The 22485-nt window shown below is 39.3% G+C and overlaps 1 protein-coding gene across 4 annotated transcripts in view; it reads right to left on the reverse strand.

The window, feature by feature from the left end:
- The window catches only part of EPB41L4B (erythrocyte membrane protein band 4.1 like 4B), a 172816-nt gene that overhangs the window by 8009 nt on the left and 142322 nt on the right, over nucleotides 1–22485 (reverse strand). For 3 of the 4 annotated variants that reach the window (XM_027715752.2, XM_039383955.1, XM_039383954.1), the window contains exons 22-23: nucleotides 22397–22474; nucleotides 1989–2057 (exon numbers count right to left, since the gene is read on the reverse strand). In XM_027715752.2, the coding sequence (XP_027571553.1) occupies nucleotides 1989–2057; nucleotides 22397–22474 (147 nt within the window). The remainder of the gene's footprint in view (nucleotides 1–1988; nucleotides 2058–22396; nucleotides 22475–22485) is intronic. The other variant, XM_039383956.1, reaches the window with a different exon arrangement.

Genomic DNA, 22485 nt, shown 5'->3' on the forward strand with positions numbered 1-22485 from the left:
CATTTCAATGTTTTCTTCCAAGCAAAAATAAATAAATAAATAAAAAAGTGAAAGGGAAGCAAGGAAAGGAAAAAGGAAAAAAAGAGAAAACAAACAAGGAAAAAGATCAACAAATGTTACCATCTGGGTTTGTGTGTGACTGGAGACCATTCTGCCTGCAAGTCCTACCACTGATCTAAACTCTTCCCTTCCAGCTCCCACCTGTGATGTAACTATCTTCAAGCCCTCGGCAGAGCCCATGCATCAGGATGAACTGAAACTGCTGGGGAGAAGCACATCTCTTTGGGCTGTGATGGAAGGCCATGAAACACAGGACCAAAGCCCAGTTAACCTTCCTAATTATTTTCCCATCTTTATGCAGTCCTCTAGGTAGCTGCTTGTTTGCCACAGGTATTTGTGCATAACTCACAGGAATGTATGGGATCATATGATGGATCACACCCCGTTAGTTTTTTATTGTAATGGTGTTTTAAATATATGTGGTCTGGATTCTGCCCTCCAAGCTGCCCAGGGAAATGGAAATCTATGGGAAGAAGATGGAATTTCAGAAAGCTGAGCTTGAATTTTACTTTGCTTCTTCTCTCTCAACAGAACAAAAATTTCAACATTTGAATTTGCCATTTTCTGTGGTATGGAAATTTCTGTGGGTAACTATATTGGTGTATCTTCTGTTTCCATTTTACAGTTCTGTCCCCCCCAAGGATGAAAAAGTATGTTATATAACCCACCTAAATTTTGCTTTCATCATAACTGTCAGAGACAATAATGAACAATAATGTCCTGACAACCATTACTAAATAGTGGGAAAGGTATTTTGAGGGCACATCTTTTTCCTTAGATAAAGTACTACTATGAAAGACACAAACACTGTAACTTTGAGTTAGCCTTTGTCACAATTGTACTATCTGGACTTGGCTGACCTAATGAAATGTTGCTGTGACATATTCCTGTGTACTTTTGAATGCATTTAATTAGAGCTCAGTAGTGACACTTATACAACCTGGGGAGCCTAACTAACTCTGTCTTTAAAATACTTATATGGAGAAAAAACACATTTATGTGAAAGCCAGTGATCAGGTCCATTGTGAAAGAAAAGCCTCTTTCTTTAAATCATTAAATGTGGACAGAACCTGCACATGACCTGACAGTGAATGAAGTTACTTATCTCTGATTATATGCCAGATATAGATTGCTGCAACTAATAAAAGTTAAGGTCAAAGTCTGAAATGCTTCATTTTGCAAACATAATTTAAAAACTTAAGTAATTTTACTGGGATTTATAAGCAGAGAGTGTTTCTTATAGAGTAGTTAATTTTGTCATACTTATTACAGAATGCTTCAACCATTAAAGTAGGACTTAGATTGTACTCACTTTTTAAATTTTCAAATAATTGTTTTCTGGTTTTATGCAGTTTACCTTACCAAAATCCCTAAGTCACGTCTTCTGTGAAAGTTTAACAAGAATCAAATTCAGTATTGGATTCAAGTTATTAGGTAAACATGGGAGTTTATACAAGGATACCATTGTAGTCATCAACACAGTAACTATAATTCTTCCTTAAAATTCAGATGGAAATTCAGTGAAAATCAGGGCCCTCTTTGTGATGGCACAGCAGGCAGTTTCAGGCAGGAGGCCATGCAATTGCTAGACAGAGGACTGAGTCTTCCCATTCCCTTACTGCTCCTTGGAAAGATGCTATGGAGCTTCACAAGTGTCCTCTACAGTCCTGAACAGCAATTTTGGGATTGACTTCATTAGTTGTGAGCCTTGACCTTTAACTCTTAGTCCTCTGTCTAGGAAGCAGCAATGTCTGAATGCAGGCAATGTTTTGTATAATGGGAACATTTAACTGATTCATACTCTAATTTTTACTTGGAATTTATACTTTTTATTTTTGAGGACTACTTAGTGCATAGATTTCTGACACTTAAAAAATCAGCTGGAATTGTGTTAAAACACAGTTTTTTTAGTTGCACGTTCTACTTACAGAAAACTGTGGTACTGTTGTAAAAGGATCGAAAAAAGGATTAGATGTATCAGCAGGGAATGTCTTTATCTTTAAAAAAGATAAAGAAAAAGATGTTACTTTCAGAGCATAAAAATGCAAAAGAAAAAAAAAAGCAGCAAAGCATTGCAACTACAGTGACATATCCAACAAATCAGAGCAGTTCAGCAGTGCTTGGACTAGACCGAAAAAGACCCGTCCCAAAATGCATACAGAAACCTGATGATGAATAATCAAAGCATAAATACAAAAACTTGATAAATTAATTTTACCATGTAATTAAATCTGTTGTGCAAATACGGAGCTGATTGCATACAATATATCTTCCAATTCTGTCAACAGCCATTGGATTATTATCTGCTTCCTCCAGCCAGCATTACATTTTAAAATATGCAATATGAAGTGTAGGAGCAAATTCTGCAGTAGAGGAACTTTGGCTAAAGAACTTGTGCTTTACATATTTTAGACTTCCAAATGGTCACTTACACTGTTACTGCCGAAGACAAACAATCACACAAGGTGGGATAGAAATAAAATCATATATTAAAAAATCACTGGGGATAGCTGTTTGTTTCAGGCAGCTACAAGGCCCTGTGTTCAGAGGAGGGCTGTGGATAAAGGATGACCCTTGGAGGTCTTTTTGAAAAGTGCATGGAGACACAGAGGCAAGAGACCAAGACATCCATCTGCCAAGAAGCATGAGAGCTCCCATGGCTTGGTCCATGAGGATATAGTCTGTGGTGTGACCAGACTCTGCTGCAAGTCACTTCTGCCCTTAAAGTGGTTTCAAACACCAGCTGAAATTAAAAATGTATTAAAAGCAGCAACAATCTCTACCCCATTTCATTGTGAATGCTGTTTCCAATGATTTTCCTCTTTAAAATGCAGACATCATTCATTCAAAGGGAGGACAAAATAGCAAATAAAGGTAACAGTTTTGAACTGCATTTCATGCTTTCCCTTTGGAAAACCACATTTTTCACCGTAAAGGTGCGTTTTTCACTTTATTATAGAAACTGCTGTGCATTGGTTTTAATGCATGTCTTCAACCATAATTTACTAACTACAGCTATACAACTGTTGTTTAATAATGAGGAAAGCTACCCTGAGGGCCCTGAGCCCCTGAAGGCCAAAGGAAAACCTGGAATTATGACATCAAATATAATTAAGTAAATGTATGGTGTTTATTTGGTAAGTAAAATAACAGAAACGTTGGCTTATATGGGTACCAAGGGAAATTAACAGCCATCTGTGGGCCAACTTCTGCAAATATGGAATTAAGCTTAGCATTAATTGTCAGGCTTCTTACACACAAGGAGTATGGATAGCAAAGATACAGTTAAGCATGTAAATAACCTTTTAACAGAATAAATGTATTTGTAAGTCAATGATATAGGCGCAAATGAACAAACAACTATGTGAGAGAGAAATTATTTTAAATCACAGTTTTCTAGGCAAACATAGTAAAGAAAACTTCACAGTCCTTTTATAGTCCCATATTCATGTCTGTTAGCAAAGTATATGTATGTGTACTGTATTGCTGATTGAACCTACTCGTTGTATTGATGCAATAGCTCCTCACAAGTTTGTTACGTTATGTTATACCCTGAGCCAAATCTGTCAACAGCTGTAGCATGTCTCACTCCTTTGAGAGACAGTAAATACCCATGAGCCCAGGCTGACATTCTCAGGTTATTAAGGGTTTACAATATGATGTTACAGTACTAAGTACAAGTGTACTCAGTTACAAATAAAATCTTTGAGCCAAAGGCAAACAGGGATGGGAAGCTGGTTGCTCATGTGCAGTATGAGTTTGATATTCTATAACTGAAATCCCACTTATTTTGCTGGCTAGTCTCACTAACAAAATGAAGCACAGTTACTAAATGCAGGAAAGAAAAATTATGCAGAATAATACTCAAGAGTCCACAGAGGTTTGGGAGTAGAGGCATATAACAGGAATCAGCCCTGATTGCATGCTGTGACACACAGCCATGCAGAATACTCTCTTGCAAAATCAGCACTGCAATCTGTGGATGTGCATGAGGCCAGCCTACATATCAAAACATGACAAGAAACAGTTAATCTGGTTTAGTTTTCAGTGTGAGTCCCTCTCTCAGGGAGCTGTGCTCATTTAATCTTCAGAATAAGACAATTTCGATAAATTAAAAGCTCTCTGGGTTCTAAACTCATCAATTTCCAGCCTTTTAAAGAAACTGAAAACAGAAATTAGGGAACAGAGGGGGAAAAAAACATAACTGTGTTCAATTTAAGAGTGACAAACGGAAAACATCGTGCTCAGCCATTAGAATTTATTTTTTCTTCCTCTCATCCTTTTTTCCCCTCTGAGAACAGACCACCATTACTCAAATGGCACAACAGAGCTTACTGGTTTGGCCCAGGCCTTGCTATGATTGCTGCTGCCAGCTTCCATAGGCAAGGCAGAGAGACAACATTGTTATTGCCTCCTCAACATTGGCATGAGGTTCTTAAGTATTGATGGCTTGGCTCTTCTGAGTAGGAAGTATGTACAAAATCCTCATCCATACAAGAGCGAAAAAAACCCCCATACATTCAAGAACACCTTTCAGATAGACGATATGCAGGATGGGGAGACAATAGTGTGGAGAGCACCTGTTAAGCAATCAGTTTATGTGAAACTTCATTTGGAAGTTTGAAAAGTCTTCTCACTCAGGAATATATTTTTGGCCTAACTATCCTGCATGTCCACCATGGCCAGCAGTGTGCTGACAAAAGTAGCAGTTGCCAGCACCTGGGAGGTGGAAGAAAACCCTGTAATTCCCACCCCACCACACAAGGAAAGCAGTGTCATATGCAAGTCTCTTCCTGACCCTTGCACTGGGGCTGAGTTTATTGCATGAAATCGAAACTCTCAGCTCAGAAAGCAAAACAACTCCCTGATCAGAACCTAAATGTTATGCATTCCCCACACAGTACACAGCCTCTCTCCCTGCCCTAGGAGGAACACGTACTATACCTTTAAATATCTCCTAACTCACATGGCAGAAGCAGACCCTTAAATTTTCCAGGATGCTTTCTTCTCCCTGCTGTTGCAGCATCAGTTAAAAGATACCACCTGGGAACTGAGAAAGGAAGAAGAGCAGAGCCAACTCCACCACCTGCTGCAAACCTGTAGTTCCTCCAGCTTCTGGAGACCTTCAGCAGCTTCCAGGCTTTACCCTGGGATGGCACACACGGAGGGAAAAGGAAGAGGGAAGAGGAGGTGGGCAGTTCTGTGCAGATCACTGTTCTGAGCAGACTACTCTCACGAAGCTGAATTGTAGCTGCTCAGACTAGCAAAACACAGTAGCTGCTAATGTGTGGACAAGAAGCTGAAGTCTGCTGTCTGCTTTGGTGTGAAAGAAAACAAGTAACATCTTTGAAGTTTACAGCTGGGCACAATTCCTGTCATGGCAGATGGAGCAGCAATTGTGTCCACATGATGAGCACGTTCTGGTACAGCCAGGGTCTTCCACAGGAGCAAAAGGGGCTACAGAAATATCATGAGCAACAAGAGGTTAGAGCTGTGCTCTTGATAACAGCACAGACAGGCTTTTAAGTATAAAACTTGATTGCAAGCACACTTGCTCTCTCTGCAGGAGTGAAAACAGTCTTGCAGCCAAAGTCACAACCATAAAACAACCTTTAAGGCAGGTCCCGTAAGTAACTGTCAGGTTGCAGGAGCATGGCATGAAAGGGTAGTGAAGGCATTTGGTGTTCCAGCAGCACCTCACATGCTGAGGGCTTGTTTCACAACCTCAAATGCCCTTTGCTTGAAAGGTCAGGGTGCATTACCATAGCAGAACTACTTTGGACAAGTAACTCCTTGTCTGGAATATTTAGCTTGGCAAGCTGAGAATTTACTAAGCTTAAAAAAACAGTTGATTCTTAATAAAAAGAAAGAAATAAAAAAAGAAAAGAATAATACAAAAAGGATCAGAATAGTCTCAGGGAAAATATAGTGGTCAAGTAATCTTCAAGGAGAAAAATCTTAAAACCAGTCAAATGTAACAGTCACATTGATTTTGTGGGAAAATGAGTGAAATTTTATTCCTCTGTGGATAATTTACTGCTAGTACTCAGATTCTTGTTGCATTATTAGCTGTCCATTGGGGTAACATATTTTGGAGATATCTTTGCCACAAAGAATTAACAGCACTGATTTTCTTTATATTTATACTGCAAGGAAGAATGAAGAAGAGTGAAGGAAGAAAAAGGTCAAAAGGGCAAGAACCTTCCCCTTTTCTTTGCATTTGTGCAAAGAGTTCTTCTGGATAGAATTTAAAATCTCGGTAAAAACAAATGCTTTCCTGAAACACCTTGTAGATGAGTTAGGAGAAAAACTGTAACTTTCTCATAAAAGCAAAAGGAAGTGGAGGCAGACAAAGAAAGAGTACTTTTGTCATGTTAATTGATATAAAATCAGCTACTTTGGTATTTCTATCAGAAGGGAATATTACGAATGTCCTTGCTGTGGTAAAAAAAATACTACTTTTGGGAGAAGTAGGCTTAATATGGATATGTTCCCTTACATTTGGAGTAGTGTATTCACTGCCCTGGCACAACTTTCTTTCCTTCCACAAAGCTCCAGTAACATTTTCTGCAGTTGACACTTCAGTTCCATCCCCTACACCTTGACTGGAGGCATTTATAACATGATGGTGAAAATGTGTGATCTCAGTGTCATTTTGTATACTGGCCAGATGGAAGACAAACTTCAGGCCAAACACTTCACTAGATTCCCGTGCATAGCAGCAAGCAGAGGCAGAGCTGCTAACACCTGAAGGGGTGTCATAAAGAAGACCCTCAGGATACACATATAGCCAGAGGAATAGTCTGTGGTGCTTTATTTAAAAATACATGGTGTAAATTGAATACCATTACATCTATACAGCACAGAGACTTGTTTCTGCTCATCAAATTAGAAAAGAACATCAGCAAAAACTTCTGGAGTTCATTGCACTAGCATTTCCCAGTCCTGACATTTAATATGACTTTAAAAATACCAGTTAACCATTAGGCCTGGTTTCCAAAACCAGTGTTATGATTCTGGACTCCGTAATTGTTCAGTAAAGCTCCTTGCCTGCTGTCATACCATTTCAGTGTCTGAAATAAATAATGAGGCAGAAAATGTAAAACAAAAGAGTTTCTGGTATTTTTCACCATGCAATATTTCCATGAACAAAAAAATTTTTTTAAGTGGTAGCAGTTCCAGGCTCAAATGATTGAACATTTGGATCACGTCAACCCAAGTTCATGTCCATCGTATGTGGCAACATAACTGGTATGACAGGTAGTCAGGCATAATCACTGCCAGGATGCACAGGGCAAAAATCAGACCAAACCAGTGAAGTCCAGCAAACTTGCAACAGGACAGAAACTTAAATCAGCAATTCTATTGGCTAATCAGTCTTGAAAAAGGCTGTGTGAACTAAATGCCTTGATGAACATACTTGGTGCAAATCCACACACGTTGAATCACAGGTCACCTTCTTTTCATGGCATGCAGGATTTCTTCTAGTTGTTGAAATTATATCCAGGTGTCAGTGTCAGCAGTGTTCACACAGATTAAAGAGGGCACTTAGCAGAAATGTACTATTGAAAACACCCTGAGGCACCAGAAGTGAAGTTTCTGAAGAGGATGGGTTTCTGTGCAAGCTGCTAATCCAGGGAGGGAGACACTACATGTTCAGAACCTCCCTGCCTACTGTTACTTCCTCTGAGGAGATAACACCAGGAAACCTCCCTCATAGCTCCATCTGGTCTTTGGGTCTCCCTCGCTCATCTTCCAAAAAACTAGCAGAGACAAGAGTACAAGGAAATATTTCCAAGAACATTCATTGATTCCTAAGAACCAACACAAGTGAATCCAACTGTTTGACTCATCTGACTAGGTGTGTGTTTCCACAGGACTACTGTACTGTACCCCATGGGTACCACTCAATTCATTTTGGTAAACTGAGAAAACTCCCCTTTGGAAGTCACATTCATCCCATGGTATATTTGTTGAGACAAGTTCTCTTGGGGTCCCCTCAAATGGTGAACTTTCCATTCCACTGCTCACTGATGTACACCAGCCGTTCTCTGGGCCTTGCTGCAGGATAAGGCCATCTGTCCTGGAATGTGACCTGGCAGCATACACCACGTTCTTGATGTCTCACCAGCTGCTTGTACAACAGGGCTAATACTTCACTCTCTTTCAGGTATTTTCCTCCCTCTTAGAGGGACTTTGTGGAATCCTTCTAACATAGAGGCATTGTCAGGAGGTGGTTGCATGGCTCCTTGACTGTGCTCCAGCGACTTCTGTCTCCCAAACGGATGTCAAGGGAGTTCATGAGAGTGATGTACTAGGTTCAGCCTCTGCTAAAGCTTGGCTTTGCTGCAGTTACAGCATTTCACAGATACGTAATGCATAGTAGTTTGTGGCTACAGTATAAACTATACGCTATTTACAAGCAGGTCTACCTAAATCATAGTAGTTAAGATGCCTTGGATAAAATCCTGAATCTTCACGTCAACTTTTGTACCAATTTGAAAGGGCAACCCTACAAATTTTGTTGGTGCTAATATCTTTTCTATGCTAACTTTGGAGATCAAGTACTCTGTAGATTTTTGCTCTAGGGATTGTAATTATGGGTTGCTAGCAAAGGGATTTCAGAGGTACTGGGAGAGGATGAGGGCAATGTTAGTAGTGTTATTAAATCAGTCCAGCATCTGTACAGCACATTGGAAGGAAATGTATATCCTGGATCATTTTTACAACATAACTTTGCTGTGAAAATATTTTTGAGAAGACATTCTTCAAAAGCATACAGAATAAGAACAATTCAGATGTGACAAAAACAAGACAGTGTCCATGCTCTCACAGTCTTCAGGACTTTCAGTACTCTTTCACTGATGCTGTGAAGGGGAGCAAGCTTAAGCAGAACTTAACCTCAGCATGGGCTGTCAGCCTAGTCACCATCCACTGAGGAAAATGTGGCAAGGCAAAATGATGTCACAGTCTTGGTGCGTTGGCTAAAATGCAGACTAAAGATTGCAGCGCTTGCTTGGTCTTTTTTTAAAACACAGAAATGAAGCAAAGAAAAAGCAGTAGGTATACCCACTGCATATGGTTGCTCTCCAACAGTTGCTGCACAGTAAGTTAGTTGCATTGCTAGGACAGCTAATGCAAAGTTACCTTTTTTGGCCCTTGGCCTTTACCAATGAAATCAACGGTGATCCCGTGGCAGGTGCCTAGATTGCATGCACAGCCAACAAAATCAAGTGGCATCCCTGCAGATGGAGGCTGTTGTCACAGAAGAAAGTCACTAAAGATGGATAACATGAAGAGGAGGAAATGAGTATTGTAATTCCTGCCAGTTGGGAATGCCCCAGGTAAGCCATGTATTTCCCAATATTATTACCAGCAAGCAGACTGTACATGTATTTTGTACCAGATGGAAACTCACCACTAGCCACACCTGATTATTTCTAAGAATAGACATTGACAGCTCATGACCCAATCACCCAAGTTAGTTCACTATGACTTATTAATACGGAGACTTCAAACCCAGGGATATTGCAACAAAGGCTGACTAATAACATAACATACCTCCACTTTTTAAAAACTCTGAGGATCACATTCCTCTATTGAAAAGTTATGATAGATTGGCACAAATAGTGTACTGCCTGACCCTAGTCCAACACAAATAGTTTGTCTCTCTATTGTAATCAATCTCTACTTGTGTAAGAGCAAAAGCTAGCTGAAGGTCCTTAAGTGTCCAGAAACTCAACTCATCACAGTCTCCTTGAATGTCAGAATAGTAAGAAATATTTTGCGTTAATTTTCTGTCCTATTTTTTCTGGGCTATTGAGCTGTGCCAAAATCCCCAGGAGTTTATACAGTTCATTATTCTGAAGGAAAAGAATAGCACAGATAGATTAAAGTCAGTGGAGCTGCAGAAAAAGTGTTACAATTACAAACGGGTACACTATTTATATATCTATACAGAAGGACACTTGAGTGTATTTTCAACTTCAGCATGTGACTAGTCCCAGTGACTACTGCAGCCTTAATCTAGGCATGTACCTACAAATTTTGGTGACCTCTCATGAATTATGATTTCCTCAAGTTCACATAAGAGTGTTGACTGCTGTGCTGTGCTACAGTCGTCTTGCTACTCTAAAAGTCTACTCTAAATTAAGCTTCTATATGAAAATAATAATTTCCCATCACAATATGTCACCCCTTCCAACATGCATCAAGGAAGCAGAGCATTGCTTCTCTAAATGTAATGGATACAAAACTATTTGATCCTATCAATAAGACCAACTCAAGTAGAAACTGAAAGTCTATAAGGAACAATGTTTTGCTTGGTTTAAGATTCGTGCATGAATAAATCCAATCCCATATCTAGCAAGTCTTTTGTGATAAATGCTAAAAAACCCCACCCTGTTTACTCATAACCTCACACCCTTGGCTATGGAATCATTCATATTGCCAGCCATCATGCATTAAATAAACACAAAGGTTCTGTCTTCACTGCAAGTAAAATCTTGTTATGTTCAAATACAAGAACTCATTAGGCATATACATTTACAGATTCAAACACCTGCATTGTAATACTTCACCAATTCAGTGCCATGAAACACATCAGATGTCTCCGTGCCTGTGGGATGTTGCCCTACAAGCCGGTCTCCCAATCTGAGACACTGTACTCAAGCATGTCCCATGGCTAAAGAGATTAGTTCCAGCCAATGGATAATCCAAATCAATTAGAGCTATTAGCACATAACTCACTCTTATCCACCCTTAATTACAGAAGAAATTTCTCCATTGGACCAAAAGCACAAGTACAGAACTCTTCCATTTGGCCCATGAATGACATCAGTTTCAATACCAGAAGGCTGCTCTATCATTTCAGCAGAGCTCTGCTTCCCCATAATTTGTTTATTGGGCAAAGGACTCAGGAGATCCATTATTAAAGACATCTCTGTGAAGGCAACTGAAGAAGATTATAATGTTGCAGTGAACAGGAAAAGGAAAAGGGAAATGGGAGAAAGGCCAAACAATGACAGTCCTCTCCCAGGAGGTCTGCTTGTGGCACTTCTTCAGGGGAAGAAATACACTGTCTATAAAATGTTACAAGCAGTTCCTGGGCCCCAGTCAGTGACTTCCTGCCCATACCAGCAGGAGCTCACAGGGAAGCCAAACTGGGAGCTGGGGATTTCTTGTGAGGCACACCACTGCCTCCAAGACCCCTTCCCAGCATGATGTAGTAATCGAGGAGGCCAAAACACTGTTGTCTGGCAACCTTTGCTGATGTTATGGTCCCTGGGAAGATTATAGTTAACTCTTTCACTTCAGAAAAACCCTGAAGTTTTTCTAAAATGTAAGAGGAGCAGAAACTGGTCCTGTCAGCTTCATAACTGGGGTATACTGAGGGGGCTTAGAGCAATTATTTTAAATTTCTTTCAAAGAGCCCTGGGATAGATGAAGGCTAAGACCCAGGATACTCTGTTTTCTTGGGTAATGGGGGATGTCAATCTGATTCGTTATTGGGTTTGGGGTTTTGATTTGAATTTGGTGTTTCTTTTGCAGTGCTATGCCTATGTGTGCTCCCTATGAGCTTGGGAACTAACTGTTCTTGGTGAAGGAATATGCCCAACTTCAGCCACACTGTAGATGTGAAGAAAAGCCTTTACCTATACTGCCTCACCACCCCTGTTCTTGGTGAGGAAGAAAAGAGAAAGCAGTTTCTTCAACCCTTTTTCCAAACAACTAGCAGCAAGACAGGAGACATGAAGGATAAAATTGCTCTAGAGGCATGCACAAACATGGGCTCTGCTGACCACAGATATTTTGAAGAGAACAAGCTTCATCTGAAGTCTGGGCAGCTCAGCCACTGATCCAAACACATGGATTCTATCTAGATGCATGCACTTGTGCTTCATGGTTATTAATTTTGACAGTTTGCTCGACTTGGATGCAGCATGAGTGCCAAATTGTGCACAAATTCAGGTGGTCAGAAGCCCACTCGGCAAATGACTTCCCATCTCCAACACTGCCAACAGGGCTCTCAGCAGAGCATGTGCACATGGCTTGGTGTGCCAGGTGGTGTGGACAGCTCCTTCATCAAAATCCATCCTGGTAATATCTGGCACTTTTCCAGAAGAGGCCAGGTGGCATTCCACAGCATGGGAGCACTTGCAAGACTCTAGACAACCTTTTGGCAAAGAACCAAAAAATGACATTGACTCATTAAATGAGTTTCGTAGAGATTCACTTTCCTGACCTCACTGGCTGTGTCTCCTAGAGTGTAGGAGCATTTGGTCTTGGGTTGCTGAACATGAGAAGAATGCCATACCATAAAGCAAGCCATAAATCCACATTTCTTCCACAGTGATACGTTTGTGGCCAAGTTCCACAAAAAAACTCTGAGAAGTATGCAAGAACTGTTTTCTCTTCATGAGGCTTAAAATGGATGTACAGAACATCTACCTATGTAGAAATTTTCTCCCTCAGCTCAAAACACTTTAGCATTTTGTTTTTCAGAGGATGATACAAGGGATAATGAACAGAAAAGGACCCTTTCTACTGAGCTCAGTGGTTTTCAATCCATTTACCATGATAGATAATATTCCTATTTTCTTCCTTCCACAATGAAATTACAATTTTTTTCTATGATATACATATCTGGGACAAGGCATAGAAACTGTGGAATTACATGCTTAGGTTTATGCAAACTTCAATTTCATCAGTTCTTCAGAGTATCTTACTGGTTATTCTATTATTGCCAATCCTCTGAGCTATAAGAACTGTATTAGGCTCTATATAAAGTCAAAGCAAAAGACCTGTCTGGGTGTAAATCTCACAAATTAATGATTGTGTCTCTGTTTCGGTTTTGCTTGCTAGTAGAGAGATTACAGAAAATTAAATATATATTATGTTTCAGTAGAGGATTTACCCACAGTTGTGGGTAAAAAGCAGAGGACAAATCAGTAGAGGGGCCACAAGAGAAAATCTCTGGTCACTTAGGTGCCACTTGCTGTTCATCAGAAAAGACTGCTCCTGCTCAGGAATTCTCATCAGAAAATGCCTATTTATTCAAACTAAATGTGTTACAAAAGAGTTGGTGCTGATTTAATTTTCCGTATACTTGAAAAAGATATATTTTAAAAGCTTTCACTCAGCATTTTGTCATAGGAGTTTTTGGTGCCTAATTTAGAAATGACATTTTGGTTGGAAATATGAGTTCATTGAAATTAATTATCAGACATTACTTGAAATTGAAACACTTCACAATTGCTAAAATGAAAAAATGTCAAACTGGCCTGATCTTTCTCTCTACCCTTCTTAATGCTCTCTGACATTTGGTTCAGGACATTTTCCAAAATACAGGCTTTTGAGAGATAATGTAGACAACCAGATTTTACTTTAATCAAAAAAGAAGAAAAATATTTCCCATCAGTTCTGATTATTCAATTGAGTGGCAAATAAAAAGAAAGTTTACTTGCTCTTTTTGCTGGCTTTACAAGTCGAGTCACTCAGCCAGTCAAAACATAGTTTGGAAAGCAGATGTTTCCATTTTCTGTTGGAGCTTGGAGGCATTCAATTGAAATTCCACAGAACAGCCAAGCAGTTAGCATCACACTTGCTATCACACTGGAAAAATGTGAATTAGAATTACACATATATCAATTCATTAGTTGTTTGAAAAGAAAATAAATGCACAATAGCTACTCACTGGAGTCTAAATGAAATTGTCAATAATCAGTGAGGAAGAGATATTAGGAACTTCACAGCTGCTGAGACAAAAGGAATAATGTACTTCTCAGGCCAAAGGAAACGTGATTAATATGCCTTTATCAAAAGACTTTGAGACATAATAGCTTCATCACTATACTTGTCTCATTGAGAGCAAACATAAAAAGATATACCTAGTTTCAAATAGACTTTACCCAGAAGTTGAACATTTTTCTATCACACAGACTACTGTAGAGTGGAAAAGGAGACTCAGTCAGTACAAAAAGTTGATGTTCTGCATCTGAAAAGCCCTATCTATTGTTCACTTTTATTCTTCTTAGGCAGATGTCACACCTGCTTACTGCTGCTCAGGACATGAACATGAAATACATTCACTTAAAAAGTAAAGCAATAATCTGAAATAAAAAAGATACTGAGCAAAAGTATGATTGAACATATCAGACCTGATTTACAACAATACGCAGGTTATAAAAGGTTTGCTAAAAATTTGCCTTCTCGGCTTGCTGTAGGATGTAGATGCCAGTGAGTTTAAAATATGTTTGCTTTTATTTGATCCCTTTCACTTACTCTGATGTTGATTTCAAGCAAAAGAGAAAGCTGCTACTGCCATGGAATGATCACGGTTTTTATGTGGAGGAGGGAGAAAGGGATCACAGGCAGTGTTTCCTTCTTCTTTTTTTTTTTTTTTCCTTTTTAAGCTACAATAATGTTCATGACCCTCAAGTTTTCTGACTTTCCTAAACACTGCTGAAGTGGTGGCAATCTGTATCACTTCAGAGGCCCTTAAAAAAGCTTTGGACTAAAAATTATTAGTGCACTAATTGCACAAAAAGAGAAGCACACAGGCAGTCTTGCACTGCCCTGTCTGTGGTGTTCGGCAGTTTCAGATGCTCTTCATCATCAGGGATTAGACTCCTTAGGACCTTGCCCATCAGCTGGCCTCAAGTCACTGTTACTGAAGTTAAGCTCATCCTAGACTCCCTCCCATAAACTGATCAACATTTATTTTAAAGTAACTTCAACAGCCACAGTACTTCCCTTTGGAGTACTACTCCAGAAACTACACTGCTTGCAAATGTACTTTATCACTCCCACGGTCCTCAGGAGAACCTTGTGTTAAAGTTTCATAGATGATTTGACCTAAAGCTAAGAAATTTTGTTTGTTAGTGTTCAGCTGGATCACTGATCCAGCTCCTGCCACAGGAGCTCTCCCATGAAGGAAGCTGGGATAGATTAAAACATCCAGCACCCATCTACAGAAAGACCTACGTGCGCAGCTGTGAATCACAGCCTCAGTCCTCCAGCTTCATAGGCAAGTCTGTAAGTGGGCATTGAACTCTCATTGTACAGGCACAGCAAACATCCCACCACTGTGCAACAATCTCACAGACAATAGTTAGGGAGAATTTTTCTGATTCTATCTCCCTGCAGGTGGTAGAAAATCCTCCAGTCCCCTGGTGTAAACATCTTCTTAAATGAGGTCATACCATGTGGCAGGCCTGCTATGGAGTCCAGCCAAAGTTTTAAGCTCCAGGACCAGCTCTGCTTGCATGATCTGGCAGAAACCAGATTTATGGATAGGCATTTGCTTATTTTATAATTTCTACAAACATGAAGCAGGCACACAGAATGTCAGAGGATGGTTAGGACACCATATTAAAAAGTACAGAAAGTGACAAAAATAATTGCATGTGGCAGAATTTATCACCTTTCCAGGGAAAAGCTTGTGCCCTCTTGATCCAAACTACCTTCTGACATTGCACCCTACCTTCATCTCAAGTTTTAGAAAATGTTGGCCAGTGAACTGTTGATTATTTAAAAGCAGTGAATTAGTTGATACATGTCCGAACCTTTTTCCACTTAACACCTTCCCCTCTTTTTGGTACCTCTTCTTGCTCAAGTACATATCATATTCAATTTATCACGGTGTCCACAGGTGCAAAGTCAGCAATGGATTTCACTTGGTGGATCTTTTTATTTTTTTTTTGAGAATTCATTTTCAATTAGTTAAAGAAATAGAGAAGTGTTGAGTCATCTGTCATACATCTACAGAGTGCACTGAGTTGTTCTGCTCAGAATACAGATAATGGGGAAAAACATATTAAGCCAATGAATGTAAATCACTTAAACCAGAGGAAAAATAAAAAAAGTAAATCTAGATGTTTACAGTTCATCTTTTAGCATTCTCTCATTTTGTTCCTTCACTGACTGCTTCTGTAATAGATGAATGCGAGTGAATCCCCAAATAACAAACTAGCAGTCAAAGAGCTTTACACTTTTTAGTAAATTTTAAACTAAGATTCAAAAGGCAGTCTCTGAGCCCGACACTCAGTTATCTTTCATGTTAGTAATTCAACAGACTGCTTCTGAGATTGGCATCCACCAATAAAGTCCTGTACTTGAACATGCAGAGCTACATATTAGTTGCAAGTCCAATTTATAATGCTTTATATATTCACCCATTAATTTGGTTGCCCAAATCCCATGATTGCTTTTAAATGTGCTAAGTTCCATCTCTAGTTGCTAACATGCTTTATATAACCTAACTGATGTTCAGGTAATCTGCATTTGCTGGAAAGAGGCTGTGTGTTCCCAGGAGCCTTGCACTGCATGGACCACTGAGCACTTTCTGCAAATCCCCAGTCAAATTGAGACTTGTGCTCAATTTGACCGGGCATTACAGTGCACCCCTTCACATTGTGTTCTCATCCAGCTGATGCCCTTTTCTGGAAGCAGAAAAAAATGGTCCTCTGCAATATGAGTAAATTTAGAATACTCCTTGAGTTGACGTGGAACTAGATTTATGGCCTGTTGCTGTAAGTTTTTTGTATTGAAGTTCTTTGCTTTAGCAATTGCTGTACTTTGCTTTTTCTTAGTTTAATATGGAGTTAAAGGGCATGAACTTGAAATGGGGAATAAGTGTGCATTTGACATGTTGCTTATTGCTTTTGCTTCTTATTTATATGTGTAATACACAAACTGCTGCTTTGTGCAAATTCTTTTGCTCATAAACGTCCATTGCATGTAAGTTTGAGTGTGCAAATACTGTTAATTGAGAAGCTGACTTGGAAAATAGCATTTTTAACATTCTTCTTTGAATCCAAGTCATATTCATCTCATACGAAGAAATCTTTTTTTTTTTTTGTTATGAAGATGTCAAAGTAGAAAGCTTCTAATTCTGAAATACATCACCCAGTCTTCATGAGTTTTTTGAGAAGATCTATTTTTTTCTGTATGCAGTTCACCGTAAACAAAGCATTTATAAATTTGTCTCTGACAGAGATGTTTTAAAGACCTTGGGGGCACAAAGAGATATTTGATCTATACTTTCAGCCAGTTAGATGGTAGATACATACTACTGTTCTTATGAAATATCAGTCTTGAATTACACTATAGCCACTTTGGTTTAGAATTCAACACCAAAAGGACTCGTTACGTGGGTATTAGAGTTTGAGATGTTTGCTTGTCTGCCACTGAAAAAATTGCTTTGCACAGTAAGTGAAAGATCTTCAAAAGGAAGGCAAGAAATACTGATCTCATTTCCCACTCCATATTTAGCTTATTGCAACCTTGCAAAACTATCATAAAAATGTAGCAACTAAAAATCAAATGAATTCTTTGTTAATATAATAAACGTTAAAGAGGAGTGGAATGAAAAGATTCTTTACTCATTCTGCCCTTATCACTATCCCTTGCTCACTGTAAGTATCTACTGAGAGTTTGCAAGGATGTTTTATCACCTCAAGATACAAAAACTTCTCACAATTTGCCCCTGAGATGACTGACCTGATTGCCTTCACTTTATTTCCAAAATGGCAGATGCTAATGCATCAAATTCTATACTCTTTCAGACTCAGTGAGATTGCTTTGAATTAGCAGGATTGCATTCACTAGTAATGCTATTACTAGTATACAAATAGAAGTATTTGTTTCCAACTCAACCTAAATAAAAAAAATCTTGTATTACACTGAAGAATATCTATTTTTCATTTTTAAATTATCGTATTGGTAATTTATACCTATTAAATGTTGTATCTCAAGCTTTTAATAGGTAAATAATTTTCTACTTTCTGTTTTCCACCAATAGATGGCAGGTGAAGCTCTAGCAAATTATTCATTTGATTCAGCATGAAGTAACATCTACAGTTTGAAAGTATATATCTGGCTCTAAATCAGTGTTCTCTGATATCTCTTCAGATGTGATCATGATTTAGTCCTAGTCTGTCCATCTTGTATTACAAATTTTAGTCCAAGTTTAGAACTAGCTCCATGTCATATATAAAACTCTTCATTCCTATTTCTTTTGTCCTACTCCATTAGGTGAAGGCAAAGCTTGCACACACCAGCTTTCTCTCTTGGCTGAGAAGGTATTTGTCAGCACAATGTAGCAGCTGTTACAATCGTTCAGGGTCTTAGGACTGAGCTTTCTGTAATTAAACAAGAAGGCTCTGCATTCATACCCTTGTCAGAAATCACACCGATTGTAAGCTGCAACAGAATAGCTTGAAGCTCAAGCTTTGATTTCCAGTTCCATAAAAGCTAGAAACACAGGGAGGGAGTGTGGAAGGAGAGAGAGATTGGTGGAAGAAAGAGCCTACTACACTGACAAAACTTATTCTAATGTGCCTCAATAAGGATGCTCGTAATGCGATAATATAATTCTTCATATATAATGCTGCATTTTTTAATCCATTTTTTTTCTGAAACACAAAAACAGGAGGGATCAAATCTTGTTTACATACTAGCTAAAGGCATATGGTGCTAAAAGTCACAACAGAGTGGTATGAAAAGATAGGGATTTTCTTCTGCCCATGTTATAATGATTTTAAGGACAACAAGTAATGTGTTGTAGTCAATTAATTGTAGGATCTACTTGAAAAATGAATAGAAGTGTGCATAAACCACACAGTTTGAGGAGTGCAGAGCACAAAAGGATACCTTTCCCTCTAGGCAATCTGCATTTGTAAATGTACATTATTTCTCCTGCAAAATGATTTCCTGAAATCAGTCTGCCTCATAATTGCCCCACTCTTACTAGCAGTCTAAGTATTGATGACTAAGTGATCATTAGAGCTCCCCTGACTCTTGTTTATATCACTGCAGCTCCTCCAGGCTGACCGAGTAGACAGATTTGACTGCTCTCATCCCTGCATGGCAGTCTGGATGATTTCTATTAATCCAATCAGTTCAGTAATCTTTACATTTTTATAAGTTAATTTGGTTTTGTGAGCTCCACTTCTAAGTGTAACTCTCAGCATGTATTAGAGCTTCCACTGTTTCACTGGCAACAGCAGCAAAACATGGATAAAACCCAAGGCCTTCAAGAAGCATCAATGGTTAGACACTGAACAACGAAGATCATGCAGCTGAGTCAGTGACTATTAATCTCTCTCTACGAGTAATGCTACATAAAAGAAGGGAGGATGTCTGAAAGGCCTTCAAATTAACAGCTCTCCAGTGAACTGGGGAAGTTTGGCAGCATATATCATGACCAAAATAAAAAAGCTAATTTTAGATGACCAATTTGGGTGTCTTAGTCTTTCTCTGCAAGAAACCCCAGGAAACTGAACTTCCATCTCTATCACCTCAGGTAAATACCCAAAATAAGGCAGCATGAATGATCCCTTTAGATAATGTACGTGTCACTGAATGTGAAACAAATGGGTGCAATTAGCAAACAACTTCCCAAGGCCAGGTCACAGCAAAACCAGCACACTACCAGAGGCTTGACAGTAACACGATGCTAAGCTGTACATGATCTTGACTCTCAAATGACAGACTGCACATGCTATCACAACAAAATTATTAAATAATCAGGCTGGCATTTCCCCTTGGCTAGCTTTTGTTTGAAGCCTCTCCCCCTGAAGAGTAAACTTTTCATGCAAACCTCAACTGAGAGCAGTCGGTAGCCAGTGAAACTGCAGAGAAAGGTCTGTAAACAATAACTGCTCTGTAGAGAACAAACTGACCTTTATAGATGTTAAACAAAACAAAAAAGGTTGATTGATGCTGGGCAGTACCTGCTCTTCTAAATATTAAAACCAAGCAAGTCAGCGGAAGGTTAGTTTCTGAGCATACAGCATGATAAATTATGTCAGTGGAAGGTGGGCTGCGGAAGGGGAAAGCATAACTGGGTAAAATATTTAGGGCAAAAAGCCTGTATCCTCAGCTGGAAAAGGAAAAAGTGTGTAAAGTTTACTTCTCTTAAATGGAAATGTTATTTAGACCAGGCCAGTTGCTAAAGTCTCCATGATTCATTTTTTAAAATTCCAATTAATACAATAATATATGGTATGTGTTTTATAAAAAGAAACCTATTTGTAAACTCCAAAGGATAATTACAGTTTAGCCACAAACATGTTACTAACATAGAGAAGGACAATCCAACCTAGACAGAATCATGGAATCACTTACATTGGAAAAGGTCCTTCAGATCACTGAGTCCATCCACTAACTCAGCACTGCCAAGTCCCCCCTCAAAATACATCCCTCATTGCCACATCTATAAGTCTTTTAAATACCTCCAGGGCTGTCGACTCAACCACTTCCCTGGACAGCTTGTGCCAACGCTTGCTAACCCTTTTGGTCAATAAATTGTTACTAATATGCAATCTAAATCTCCTCTGGAGCAATTTGAGGCCATTTATTCTTGTCCTGTCGCTTCTTACTTGGGAAGAGACCAATATCTACCTTACTACAACCTCCTTTCAGGTAGTTTTGGTTTCAGTCTGCCTGTGTCTTTTCAACCCAAGTCAAGATTGCAGAATGCTGCACTTCTTTCCGTATATATTTTGCTCCTTTTTTATGTTCCCTTCTCACAGAATTTTAGCCAGGGGGATGGGGGCCATGGGGAGGTGTTGTGGTGTTCCATTTAAATACATCTCTTTCTGACACTTTCTTGAATGGGACAGTTTCATCACTCAGCACTTCAAGGAAGTTCCAGGTAAATCCTTTCATTTCTGAAGACGGTCCTCAGTCTGTGATTGTATTTTCAGGTGCAAAAGCAGGTCCTTCCTATATGGTGGATGTAGGAGAAGTGACACAAGAGAAGTAAGCACTGTGCTCTTGTAGTTGCTAGAGCCGGAACAGTTTTCCCACCCCTAGGTGCTAGGGGGTAAAGGGTCCCTTACATTTCAGTTTGCTGCAATGCAGAGATTCAAGATCTGTAGTATTAAAGTCTTGGGATACAAAGACCATTCAGCTGACTGACCAGCTGAAGGGCAAAGATAAGAAGTGGGTCAGCAGGAACAGCGTGGGTGCCAATAGCACCTACTTCCTGTGGTGGAAGATGAAGAACATCCTTATTGAACCCGCTGATGTTAGAGAGGGACCATCAAAAGCCCTTAAGGACTTTGTCAAGAAACAATTCCACAGGCTCAAAACTGTGTAAGAGAGAACAGTTCTGCAGGTGTCTGTATCCTAGAGTGGTGTCCATTCCCAAACTGCAGTTTACCATTGACAGTCTCAGCTGCTCCCCAGCTCCTGTAGAGTCCCCTGCATCAAACCTGTCTTCCCATCTACAGTAGCAAGTCTCTAGGCATAGTACACCCAGTATCACCTCGACATGGTTCTGAAGCCAGTAAGACACTGGCCAGCTGAATGTTCACATCCCCTTTTGCAAGCAGGGAGAGGCCTAGGAGGGATAAGCTGTCACTTCATCAAACTTGCAGAAGAAGCTACAGTTCTCATCCAATGGTAACAGTTATTTACAGGCAAGTACAATACTGTCTCTGAAGCAAAAGGCACAACCCCACAGCACCTTTCCAATACTGTAAACTAGGACCTAACCATGTAGTGAAAGCAATGCCCAGGACGGAAGTACCTTAATACAAAAATATTTATGCCAAAAATGTAATGCTGTCCTTGTCATGCTTTTTATATGCTTTAACTGTGGTTTCTAGAAGACAGCAAAAAAAGCTTTGGACAGCATTAGTTATTTGCAATACAGGATGACTTGGGGGAAGTTAAGGATCATATCATGATTATTCCAGTAATCTGAGAATCTGAGGTGAAAGCGTGAGATCATTGAAGTCAAGAGGTGTTTTCACTTCAGTGGGAACGGTATCTCTCCCTGGCTTTTAAGTAAAAATACAAATCTTGTACCTCTAAGAAAAGGAGTTAATAATCAACATGGTACATACTATTTCGTCTAAAGTGACACAAGAGCACTCTGCTAATGAAACATGAAAGTGCAGGTACATGTCTTTGGATTGGCTATTGGGTACAGTCTAAAAAAAACTGTGGGGAGAAGAAATTACTTTTCAGAGAACTCCCAAAAGCAAATCTATGATCACATTAGGAATCTGCATTAAAGGGACAAAGCAGGTTGTGAAACCAGTGCAGTAAGGTGTAAAGATAACCAGACAGGAGAAAGAAACAAGAAATTATCCAACAATAAAGAAACAAATTCAGAAAATCAGCCATAATACTTGTTGATGTGGACTGATTTTCAGAGATACTGAGCTGAGTTTGATGGAGGCTCAGGATCAATGAATATCAAGGAAACTTATTTTATTCCTGTGCACTATCTAACACACTGCATAGTATCCCATTCATTTTAGCTGCAGACAAATTACTGAAAACTTTTACACTGGCCTGGTTGCAAACCAAAACTATTTACCATTGGTGTGGCCTCTGTGAAATCCATCAGGAGGTCACCTGGCTCCAAAGCAAATGTACTTCCAGCATCTGTGGAACTCTAAAGGCAAA

Source organism: Pipra filicauda, unplaced genomic scaffold, assembly GCF_003945595.2.
Source record: "Pipra filicauda isolate LSUMZ 115617 unplaced genomic scaffold, ASM394559v2 scaffold331_size1881853_pilon, whole genome shotgun sequence".
NCBI classification, from domain to species: Eukaryota; Metazoa; Chordata; class Aves; order Passeriformes; family Pipridae; genus Pipra; species Pipra filicauda.